The 13,092-nt window shown below is 32.8% G+C and overlaps 1 protein-coding gene and 1 pseudogene across 1 annotated transcript in view; both read right to left on the reverse strand.

Annotated features, from left to right (window-relative positions):
• LOC145303443 (peroxisomal membrane protein 4-like) overlaps window positions 1–13,092 on the reverse strand; it is an 82,363-nt gene that overhangs the window by 7,236 nt on the left and 62,035 nt on the right. Inside the window, exon 3 of the mRNA XM_080144773.1 lies at window positions 7,038–7,236. Within this exon, the coding sequence (XP_080000899.1) occupies window positions 7,038–7,236 (199 nt within the window). The remainder of the gene's footprint in view (window positions 1–7,037; window positions 7,237–13,092) is intronic.
• On the reverse strand, window positions 8,214–8,331 carry LOC145240442 (5S ribosomal RNA; annotated as a pseudogene).

Raw genomic sequence — 13,092 nt, forward strand, 5'->3', positions numbered from 1 at the left:
GAGAGGTTGGGGGTGTTTATTCTGAAAGCCGTTCTTAACATTTGTGGAGGTGGACCTAATGTAAAAAAATAAAAATAAATAAATAAATTAAAAAAAAAAAAAACTAAATCATTTACTGATAATTTCTCACTTTTACAAATATTTTTTAATTTACATGCGCGGATGAACAGATTGTTGAATAGTGCGAAAACAAAACATTTAGGTCCACCGCCACAATTTTCTTTTTTAAATGACGACTTTTATTGATAAATAAATTTACTTCTCCACAACTTTTATTGATAAATAAATCTACTTCTCTGCCACGGGCATTGAACCCCTCCTTTTTTTTTTAATAGTATTTTCGGGTGGGTATGCTGACAACAAATATCAGTTAAATTTTGCAAATAGCCCCCCCCCTCCAAAAGTGGTGTTTATTCCGGAAGCTGTTCTTAAGATGAGTAGGTTGGGGGGGGGGGGTGATTATAAGGTGGACCTAATCTAAAAAAAAAAGTTGTTTATGCGCACATAAGCAACTATTTTTTTATTAACTTTTTTTTTTTTTACTTTTTTACTTTTTTATTTAAAAATTAGTAAATTTCAATGAATAGAATAATAAATCATTTATCATTAATATGTGTTTTTGGTTTTGTGTTGAATGAAACTTTTTTTTTTTCATTACAACAATAATGAACCAATCTTCCGGCATGCGTTTAAGGGTTACGAAATTATCAATAAATCGTTTAGTTACTAAGCCAACGTCAGTAAATAAAAAAAATGTTACGTGCGCATGCATTAGCCTTGACTGGGGGGGGGGGGGGCTAAGGGAGCGACCATTAAATAATTATGCTGGTCGCCATGGAACTCAACGCCCAAGGAGTACCTAAAGTGGCACTTATGCACTTATGTTACCGTGCTATTTTTTAAAATAGTATTTTCCTGTTAAATTCAAATTTTACAATATGTTTTTCTTTTATTAATTTGTTAAGTGAAAGTACAGATAACCCGGTCGGTTTCTAATGCGAGGAAAATCACCCCCCCCCCAAAAAAAAGGGGTACTCTGGATAATAACAAAACATTAAAATTGCCTCAGTCTCGAAAGATTTCTTCTCTACTGAACGAGGAAAAAAACGGCGAAGTGTAGTTCACCTTCTGTTTCTCTCCCCCTCTCTCAATATCTCTCTCTATCCATCTCTCCCTTTCCCTCTCTCAATTTATCTTTCTCTCTATATCACCCTCTCCATCTCACTTTGAGCCCCTTTCTCTCTCTAACTCCCTCTATCTCTCTCCTTTCCTCTATTTCATCCCTCTCTGTTTCTAACTCTCCCCCTCTCTCTGTTTATCTATCAATCCCTTTATCTCTCTATCTCCTTCTCTTTCTCTATTTTCCTCTCACTGTCTCTTTTCTATCTATATATCTTCCTCTCTATCTGTCCATCTCTAATCCCTCATCCTATTTTAGTCTCCTAAATTAATTACAGTGAATGAGGCATTGTCAAAACATGGATAAATCCTATTTTAGTCACCTAATTTACTGACTGTGAGAATAGAAGTTATTTGGAAATTACTGCTACCTTGAACCGCACCAGAAGTAACTGGTAAAACCTTTCTAATTAAATTGATTTTGGCAGCCATTTGGTAACAAAATGACATAGCCTTAGCCCTTGCTGCATGAGGAATACCTACGACCTTGCTGCCAAGTAGAAGAATTATTTATTCTACTTTAAAACATTCAATTTTTCAAAAATCTCATGTTCGACATCTCCAAAACATCCAATATGGGGAAAAATATTGCAAAAATGCAAACTTATTGTTTAGGATGAATGCACAATGGTACGCAAAAAATCATTTGAGGCTCTTGGTCGATCCTTGCAAGATTTGCGTGGCAATTTCAGACCATTTGGGAATGCAGTAATATTGCTTGCAGGAGATTTCAGACAAATGTAACCTGTTATTCTTCAATCAACACCAGCAGATGAAATAAATGCTTGCCTCAAATACTCTACTTTTTTGTTCCATGTGAAGACATTAAACTTAACTCAAAATATGCATGTACAGTTGCAGACTGTTCGATCCGCACAAAAACTTTTGCATCACTTGTGGGAAATTGGGTACGAAAAAGTGCCAGCTGATCAGAGTTAAGGGCAAAATTCTTTGACTTTTAACTTCTGTAATTTCTGTAATTTTATTTCATCAAAAGAATAGTTAGTTTAAAAGGTTTTTGCAGATATTCAAATTATAAGAATTCCATTTGACTGAGTGAATGAGCTATTCTTGCAGGTCAATACAAAGATGCCCATGAACTTAACGCTATAATTAAATGTAAAATTCCAAGTGAGGTAGTCAAATACAAATCCATCGACACTGTTGTGAAAGCAGATAAAGTGGTTAATTATCCAACAGTTATATTTGCCAGGGATGCCACCGCATGTATTGCAACTGAAATTTGGTGTACTAATTATCATGTTGTGAAATATAAACCAATCCAAGCTTTGCAATGGCACATAGCTTGCAGTAAAAAAAAAATTAACAAACAATATCATAGAAACAACAATCTTAACAGGACCTTTCACAGATGAATGTATCTTCATTCCATGCATTCCTATGATTCCACCGGATACATCATTACACTTTAGCAAATTGCACTTTCCAATTTTATTGTCATTTGCAATAACCATCAACAAAGCACAGGGAACAATCTTTACAATTGTGGGCCTTACAGTTACACACTGACTGTTTTTTCACATGGACAATTTATGTTACATATTCAAGAGTCACCAAACCGGAAAATCTCTATATTAGCTGAGAAAATGGAACAACAAAAACTGTGTACCCATGCAAAATGGAAATTTAAACCTATAAGAAACATGCTTTTTCTCATTTTGGAACTTTTTCCATTGCGCCAATTTGAGCCACAGCAACGCGTGGCAGGGTACAGCTAGTATATATATATATATATATATATATAATGTTTGGACAATTAATTTGAATTGAAACATCAGAACTTTCTGAGGTATCAGAATTGGAAAAATTTGTGTCTATTTTCTGATATCCAAGACGATTCTTCATTATTTTTATTTCTTTGTGTTTGTTTTAAACTTAATTTTCCACAGCTCATATTAATGATGAAATCATAAATATTTATTGATTTTAAACTACCAGTAAAACTAAAATTTATAGGTCACACCCATAAGTGTATTTTTGTATTTATGAAAATATATGCACATATTACATTATTTTTTGCAGTAATCCAACCCCCAACACACAAAAACAAGTCTTTATTTAAAAATTTTAAAAGAATCAGAATCTGTAATTGTATCATAAACAGTAATTTAGAACAGAATCGGTAATTGTATCGGAATTGTTCAATCACTATTAATATATGTATAGTGACTTTGGCCAAAATGTGATAAAAATAATGCTTAAGATGAAAACAATAATACAAATTATAAATCCTCATTGCAAAATTTCAGAAACAATTATTTTTGGTCAATACAACATTTGATCTTCAGAAGAAGAATCTGTATGTCAAACCAGAGAATTTATTTGAAATTCTATACAGGTTTTGTAGTTCAGCATAAAGATACACAAATTTGAAAAAAAGATGTACTCTAAGAAAATTGGCAGTTACATTCGATGAAATTTTGTGAAAATAACAACCAAGATGATGAGAATAGTAATCCAAATAATTATTTCCGTTTGCTGATTTGTTTGCCTAAATATCACATGAATAGAGAATCCTCAAGAGCAGTTGTGCTTTATGGTACATTTCTTTCTGCTTTAATTTGTTTTACATAAATAGTAAAAACCGGGTTGATAGGCTTATCATCTGACACTCCAATAGCGAATGCTGAAGGTTAGGTTAGGATAATTTTCATCAATACTCAATAGACATCTAGTTCGAAAAGATACACTTGAAGAAAGTTTCGCAGTTACATTTGCTAAAACATGAATAAAGCAACCTAGATAAAGAATAGTAGTCCAAATAATTACAAAAAATGCTTTCCTTTGCTTAACTTTTAATTTCTGTGTCTTTCTCTTTTTACACAAAAGGCATCTCCAGGCAATTTGGCTCAATTTGAGGACATTCTTTTCACCAACGTGGACATGTCTTCATCGACGGGTGTCATTGCTATCAAACTTTCAATGGAAAATGGACAAAAGGTTTGTTAGTCTGCCACATATTTCTATTCCAGTAAACGTATATTGTTAACAAGTTTATTATTTAATAATAATCTCATAATTGTTAAATAATTCCTTGTCTGCTATTCATTTTCTTTATCAGTTCATTCCAACCCCTTCTATGTAGATAATTTTTTTATCTGCAGAAACGTGCGTGAAACAATTGCATTTGCAAGTGAGTTTTCCAAGTCGCAACTAGAAATAATAAAACACTTATCTTTTGCCGATTGTGTTTCTTTCACCAACAATCTTCCAAAGCTCATTACTGAATGAAAAATGTCTTTTCAACCTTTGTTTTTTAATAAAATGAGCAAAGTCAAATTATTTAAACAATAAAAGGTTTAATAGAACAATATATGCTCTTTAACGAAGGCTGTTTAAAAAAAACATCTAAAGAAATTTGAATGTTTCAAACCTTCAAATCTCAACATAAAATTCAGGGCATATTTAGAATTACACTTATTAAAAAAATACAAAAAAATCTTTATGGTGTACATACTTGCCACGGAACAAAGATGCCACATTCCAAAAATCGTGTCGATTTGGCTAGTAACTTTTCTATTTGGCTAGTAAACGAAAATCTTTAGTTGTCAAAGGTCAACTAAAGATAAATTTGTCCGTAGAGGTCTGGTCTATGGATTTATCCTGAATTGCAATTGTATTTATTTCTCTCAAACCTTCCAAAACATAAATAAGTATAAAATAAAAATAAAATTTTGATAAGAAAAAAATATATTTATTCTATTCGATTTAAAAATCTTTTTTTTAAAATGGACATGATTAAAAAAACAAAAATTGGGTTCAGAAGATTACATATCAAATCAGAAAATGATAAAATTAAGAAAGTCAACTGTCAAATTGTTTACAAACACAATTTATTGTCAATTAATGTTGTGTCAATTTGTTTACATGGAAACTTTCTGATAGAAAAGTTTTCACATGTTTTCAACAAAGTTACACACACACACACACGCAGAGGAGATCTTCAATTCTTGTAGATTGAAAGAAAGTATTTTTATCTAAACAAAGATAACAATCTAGTGTGCACAAATTTCACTTTCGTGTGGGTCTGTTTACATCAAAAGAATGAAAAGAAAAAAATGTGTGGATTGAGATGCAATTACATTTTTTAAATATGTGCGCACAAAACAACTTTATCCTAAAAAGTAGAACACTGAATTTTTACATTTTAGTAAGATGAACAAGAAGTTTGTTTCTGATAAATGACTTAAGTTGTTGTTGTTGTTGGTGGTGGTGGTGGTGGTACTGGAATCGGGAAGGAGGAGCTAATCTTGTGACAAGGTTGTTGGAAAAATGGTTGAATCATTCCATCGCTATATATATATATATATATATATATATATATATACATACATAAATTATATACATATATATATACATACATATACATAAATTATATATATATATATACATACATATACATGCACATAAATTATATATATATACATATACATACATACATATACATGCACATAAATTATATATATATACATACATATACATAAATTATATATATATATACATACATATACATACACATAAATTATATACATACATATACATGCACATAAATTATATATATATATACATACATATACATGCACATAAATTATATATATATATATATACATTCATATAATCTATATCTATAATTTATCGCCATTAATAAGAAAACTCCTATTAAAAGGACATAATTTAATTTTAGACACAGGTTAACTCTCTCACACCATAGAAAACACCACCTATATACATACATATGTATATATATATATATATATATATATGTAAGCACACACCCACATACATTATATATATATATATTATATATATATATATATATATGTATATGTGCATGTGGATAGATATAATCACATAATTAGACTTAAACTTTGAGAAAACTATTAAATACCAAACAAGAATAAACAATAAACTGTAAAGACTTTAAAATAGACTACCTAAAAATAAATCGTTCATCACCAAAAATAGTAATCTAACTTGAAGCAGAATGACACAAGAGAAAGAATTGTTCATTTGTTAAAAGAAAAAAGTAAATTTTGTTTATATTTAAATCTTATCAAAATATCTAAAAAGAATAAATAAAATATCATTCAAATTGAAGGACACATCACTATATTTACCAGCTTTCACACTCAAAACAAGGCGTGTTTGTGATATTTTCCAATATATAAAACACAATGTCTAATGTCATTATGATCATTATCATAAATAATTATCATTTTGGCGGTACATAACTAATTTAACAAGGAAAAACAGATCAGTGATATCGATAGACTTTTTAATGCAGCAAGTCACTTGAGTCCACAGTGATTTAAGTGGAACCTTCAGTTGCTTCAAACGATAATCTCTTGATGAATTGTTGTGTTAGAACTGTAGGTTACTAGACTAAGATTTCTTTTTATTTTATATGAAATAATTATTTTTAATTCAGAACGCATATCATGGCAAACAGAAGCCAAGAAAAAGTATACCAAAATATGAAATTTTTGGTGTTTTCTTTTTAAAAAAGAGAGGTATCTCTCAAAATTATCCAAGACATTTTACCATTTAGCAGTTAGTCCATAATTACTGATTTTATGTGAAAGATCTTCTGAAAATTAAATAGATATGCCATGATTTGTAATTTAAATGCTGCCTTCATTTGTTTTTCTCCATATGTAATGTCACTTCCCTATCCCAGCCTTCTTATTAACTTACATAAAAAGTGAATAATTGTTAATATTTTCTTCATTAAATTGGATTCTTTCTTTGGTTATTCATTCATTTGAATAAAATGCCGATCAGATGATCCTGAAGAACAAAGTAAGAACTTAATTAAAATCAATTGTAATTTGACGTACCTGTTCATTAACTTTGTTATAGTTGCCAAAAATGGTGTATCCTGCTATGGAAGCTGCCAGAAATATGGAACCGACGTTCTTTTCACTTTGCAGCCATTGCAAAGCTCCAGTAACCACTTTGTAGATGATTGTGAAAAAAGCCAGGTTCTTGGAATGAATGTAAGTGGCTTCTAAAATGCCTTGAAATTTTTCAGCTAATCTAAAAAAAAAAAAATAAAATAAAATAAAAAGTTCTTTTTATCGAAATAAAATCCTTCCTCAGCAAAATTGTTTTCACTTAATATCCATACAGTTACACAATTAGAAAAGCAAAACACCATCTTAAGTATTTTTTTTTTTTACTCTTGTTGACCCCAAAACAAAACATATTGCTACTTGGACATAAGGAGCTACTATTTGGGAGCAAGTTTACAGGGGATTATGTAAGGAAATGAGATGTTTGTTTACATTACATTTAAACCTCTGCATGTCAGTACAATCAGGGAAGCAGGAAGAGAACTCCAATGTCTAGCAGTCCAAGAAAAAAAGATATTAAAGTCAAAGACCTTCTGGCATCTAAAGGTTTCTACAGTGAAAGGGTGAGATTTTGTCGATAAAAGGGTTTGTCGGGATATATACATCGAGGGGGTACAAGTGTAATGAGTTCTTCAAAGCACATTTCATTAAAATACTTGTAAAACAGGCACAGGAATACAGCATTATAGTGAAAAGGCAGGGGTTGGAGCTTGGTAGATAGTGCAAGATTTATTAGATTGAAGACTCTTTTTTGGGACCCAATTCAAGAGGGAGAGACTAAATCTTGTACATTCCATTCATTGTTTTCAATCTTCTCATAGAATTGTTCATTATCCAACTGGCAATCTCATTAATCTTTATCCTCCAGTAGCTTTTTGGCCTTGGTAAGTGGGGAATCATTTGTATAAAATAAAACATCAATCAACCACATTAAAAAAAACAACTAGGTATCCTTTTTAACGAAATATAATCATTTATTGGCAAGAAACATCGTTTTTATTTTGATGCCTCCGTTCAGTCTCGAAAGACAAAGGATACGTGTAATTGTGTGGCTAGAGTTGTGCAATCATCACCCATATCTCTGCTGATTCGGCACTGTTGGAGTCCAGTGGCAAGGAGAAATTCAGAATGACTAGAAACAATGCCGAGATAAGCAAAGAGCACATACAGCACCTGAAAATCCCAAATGGTCACCCATCTGGTACTGGCCAGGCTCATCATTGCTTAACTTCGGTGATCTGATGGAAACCAGTGTATCAAATGTAATTATGCCACTTTTATTTAATATGCAAATAATTATACAATTAGAATATTAGAACACCATCCACTAATGACATCAAAACCTAAAAATCTATGTGCATACTCCAAAGAGTTACATCACATGCTTGAAAACAGAACTTCCACCAGAGAGTAATTGTTCCGTCGCGTCATCGCATGTGGTTTAACAGTTTTTGCTGTATGTGTTAACAGTATAGGAACGTTGATATTGTTGATCACATCTTTCTGGTCGAAACACCTCAAAACAATGTTTTTAGAACAAGGAGCAACAATTCAATGAAAATGTATGTTTTTCTTCAGTTTATTTGAATTTTAACAGCATAAAACATTGATAGTGTTAATCATGCCTTTTTGCCTGGAACAACTCCAAAGAATTTTATAGTACAGATTGCTTAGTTTAGAAATACACTTATGTCAATAGGATTTATTCTTGAAGTTGCAGTCGGTTGTTGTTGATGCTAGTCTTTTTTAGGTATTATCTATCTACTATTATATAAAAAGAATGTTGTGTATGTGCATGTGAGTGCGTTTGCTCCCTATGAACTATGAGATGGTTGAGCCAATTTATCCTTAAATTTCATACAAAGATACTTGATGCGTCTGGGAATGTTCTTACACATGTTTTGTATCGAAATGAGTCCGATAAGTATTGAAAATCGATAATCGGAAAAATCCGATTAAAGAAGGAAGTCCAATATTGAGCAAAGTTGACATTATTATAAAGCTTAACATCACAAGTGCATTCGAGAAGTTTTATCACTGCATAAGCAGAAAGGCCCAGTTTATAAAATCAACTTTAGATTCTTTTATAAGACAGGGAGCTAGTTTGAAATTAATGATTCTTTTTAGAGCACAATTGAACCATGATACTTGACTTTTGTACATTTAACTTAAATTCAAGTGGCAGCGAGAGACAAGTGCAAAAGAGATCCAGGCAATTGCACTTATGGGAACAACGAGGATACTAAAAAGAGCTCTCGGCTGGCTTCAATAAAAAGCAGGACAATGTTGGCAGCTGGTTTGGCTGCCTCATACCCAACATTACAATATTCAAAGGAAGAAAATAAAAAAATAAAAATCATCTTGTAATATAGTGCATATAAGCACGTCAGAAAATAGCAGCAGCTGTGAAGAGATTAGCAGCAGCAGCAGCAAAAAAAGGCATATGCAAATTAGGCAGTGTACGCGAGAAGAAAAAAGAAAAAAAGGAGAAAAAATGCAGCATGTGCTTGGGAAAGAAAGAAAGTCAACGTCAAAGAAAATGGACGTGTGAAAACGAGGACAAGAATAGGCCGGCTGTGGCCAGCGTGCGGTTGGAGGAAGAAGAAATGGACAGGTGGCAGCGAGAGACTTTTGAAGTGCTGCCAAAAGTAACGGTAATAAAAACGTTTCATAAAAAAGAAAAAAAAACGCAGACCCAAATTTTTTTTATTTTATTTTATATAATGGTCTTTAGGTTACTTCATCTTCTAAGGATTTCTTTGCTCATCTTTTGCTGACAATTCTTCTATTGATGATTCTGGTGCTGTTCTTCCTGATTTTACTTTGAAAACTGATAAGTCTCTTGATTCTATAATTAGCACTCCAAAGATGGTTACTAAAGTTCTTTCTGATCTTGATCAGTCTAAGGTTTTTGGTTCTGATTTAATTCTTATTGTCATTCGCAAACATTGTGCTCCTGAACTTCTGTTCTATTCTCTCAAAATTATTCAATTTCTCTTTATCAAAATCTTGTTTCCCTTCTTGTGTTGTCCCTATATTTAAAAATGCTGGTGATCGGTCGGACCCATCTAAGTATCGTCCTGTTAGTTTTCTCTCTCTTTGTCAAAGTTTTGAAAGGTTAGTCAACAGCAAGCATGTTGATTTTCTGGAAAATTTTGACCTCTTTCGTGATGTTCAGTATGGTTTTCACGGTTTTCATTCAACTGCTGCTCTTGTAATTGTTGTAACTGAGCAGATCTGTTGGTTTATGGATAATTCAGGAGAGTGGGGTCATTGTATTCGGCATTATAAAGGCATTCAACAGAGTGTGGCATTCTGGTCTTTCTTCTACATAAACTTTAGGGTTGTAGTATTGGTGGTAAGGTTGTTGACAGCTAAAGTCTTTTCTTTCTGATCGAAATATGCGAGTAACTCTGGATAGTGTGTCTTCATTCTCTTTTCTCAGCAATGTCGGCGTTTCTCAAGGCTCTATTCTAGGTGCAACTTTGTTTTTTCTCTACATCAATAACCTTCCATGCTGATGATACCACTCTCTATTTGACTTGGGTTCAGTTATAGATTGGGCTACAAAATGGTTTGTTTTATTTCATCAGTTTGTGTCTTTCAATTGTAGGCATGTTCCTTTTCTTCCCGAGATTCTTATGGATGGCTCTGCTCTCAACTATCAACTCTGAAACTTCTTGGTCTTTCTTTCTCATTAAATCTTTCATGGAGTTTCTCACACCACAGGCTATTCTCTATCTCTACAATTCTACTATCAGACTATGTATGGAGTATTGTTGTCATATTTGGGCTGATGAATCTGTCTTATTTGAGGGTTCTTGATAAGCTTCATAAGATATAAGAGCCAGGTACGTTCAAGGATGGAGTATTGTTGCCACATCTGGGCTGGAGCTGCTAGAAAGACCTCATCCTGCCTTGACAGAGTTCAAAATAGACTTTGTAGCCTCGTAGGCGATGCCCTTTTCTCTTTCTTGCAACCTCTTTCTCGCAGAAGAGATATTGCAAGCCTGTTTCTGCTTTATCGTTATTTTCATGGCAAGTGCTCATCCCCCCTCGCCAAACTTTCATGAGAAACACTTGTCTAGCTGAAAACACTATCAATAATTTCCCCCACTCTTTATCCGTGCCTTAACCTAAACATAGATTCCAGGAACAAAGTTTTTTTTCTTAGAACTTCACACCTGTGAAACTCTCTTCCGTTTGCTTGCTTTCCAGCTGACTACAATATGGTCATCTTCAAGTCCAACGGAACCAAGTTTTTGATGAGCTGTTCCCCTTAAGTAAACCAATTTACCAAATTTACACTACTAACGATTACTATGATATTGTCCCATTGACTACTGTATACTCTTTAATCCTTATCCTCGACTGGCCTCTAGACCTTGATAAGTGGTGAATTCTATGTAAAAAAAAAAAATATCTGCAATTTAATTAGCCACAGCCTATCTTCTTCTCTGCAACCTCTCTCACACAGACGTAATGTTGCTAGTCTCAGTTTTTTTTTCTATAATATTGCTATGGCAGGTATTCTTCAGAAATTTCTGATCTATTCTCTGCTTCTTTTGTTCCAGTTCGTTTAAAACTCTTCCTGCTGACTACTTACCCCTTACTTTTAGCGTTGGTCTTTTAAGACTAAGATCAATAGGTACTTCCTGTCTTTGTAATAATCATCTTTCATTCTTGTTAGCCCCTTACATTAAGTGGCTTCATGCCTAGTCTGGCTATTTGCAGGCAAAAAAAATTTTTTTTTTTTTTTTTTTTTTTTGCAGGTAGATGTCGCTGTCTTCTCACATACAGTATCTAGTATTCCCAAATTGTCACCCACCTAAAACTGGCTAGATTCCATATTGCTTAACTATGGTAATTTAACAAAAATCGATGTGGCAATATGATTATGTAATATTATTTAACTAGAAATTAATTAAATAATTCAAGAGTGAGATAATCTGAGGACGTCTTAAACTAAATTTTTAAATGCAAAAATAAAAGACAAAAAAAAAGATTTGATTTGTTTAGTTGTTTATTTTACAATCTATCAACATTGTTTGAGTTATTTAATACTGAATCTGGTCTTTGTGCTTAAAGTTTTTATGCTCAAAATTCTTTATATCTTCAAATATATATTCATGGTGTTTAGCTTGGTTGTTTTGTAGAGAGGAAAATGCTGTTTTGTTTTTGGCTTTGCAGAAAATGGAGTTTTACGAAACAAAGTGAAACAAAATAAAAATCAATGTGTGGTGTATTTAAGTAAGAAAGCCAATATCTTCAGACAGCCTGATCCAATAGCACCAAAATAAAAATATAACACTTGACATGGAAAGCAAAAGCACAAACGGGCCATTCAAGTGGGTAATTGGCAGGTCAGGTTAGATTTCAGATCTACACCATAGAAATCAAGAAAATAGGGAAGGTCACTTTTATATGGTTGGCTGGCAAAGCCTGGGGTGAGACTATATACTCCCCACTGCCATCATCACCATCAGGAGCGACTCAGAGAGGCACTTCAATGTATCTTAAGTGTGTCACAAAATTTCACGATAAAGTATTATTCATAGAATACACTTTCTTTTCAGGTGAATGCTATCAACTATCAACGTAGATTTTGATGGGCATTTTATTAAATATTTATTAAACATTATCTAATGGGTCCCATACTGTCTACAAAACGCCATTACAATGTTCCATATATATATATATATATATATATATATATATATATATATATATATACACACACACATACACAGGCTCCTTCAGTCTTTGACAGACTATGGATACCCATGAAGGGGGGTGCCTGCACGTGAAAATTTTTGTGGCAGGAGGTGCACAATCTCCAACCACACCTCTCTTGAAATGACATTGTTAAATACCAGTGGCAAGTGAAGTGTCTGTACAGGACGACTGGAGACGAATGCCAAGATAAGCGGAGAGGACATACAGTGCCTAGAATTTCCAAATAATCACCCATCTGGTACTAACCAGGCTCAAAATTACTTAACTTTGGTGATCTGACGAGAACTGGTGTGTCAGCGCGATT

The sequence above is a fragment of the Euprymna scolopes genome, chromosome 19 (genome assembly GCF_053919585.1).
Source record: "Euprymna scolopes isolate OS-2025 chromosome 19, ASM5391958v1, whole genome shotgun sequence".
In the NCBI taxonomy this organism is placed as follows: Eukaryota; Metazoa; Mollusca; class Cephalopoda; order Sepiida; family Sepiolidae; genus Euprymna; species Euprymna scolopes.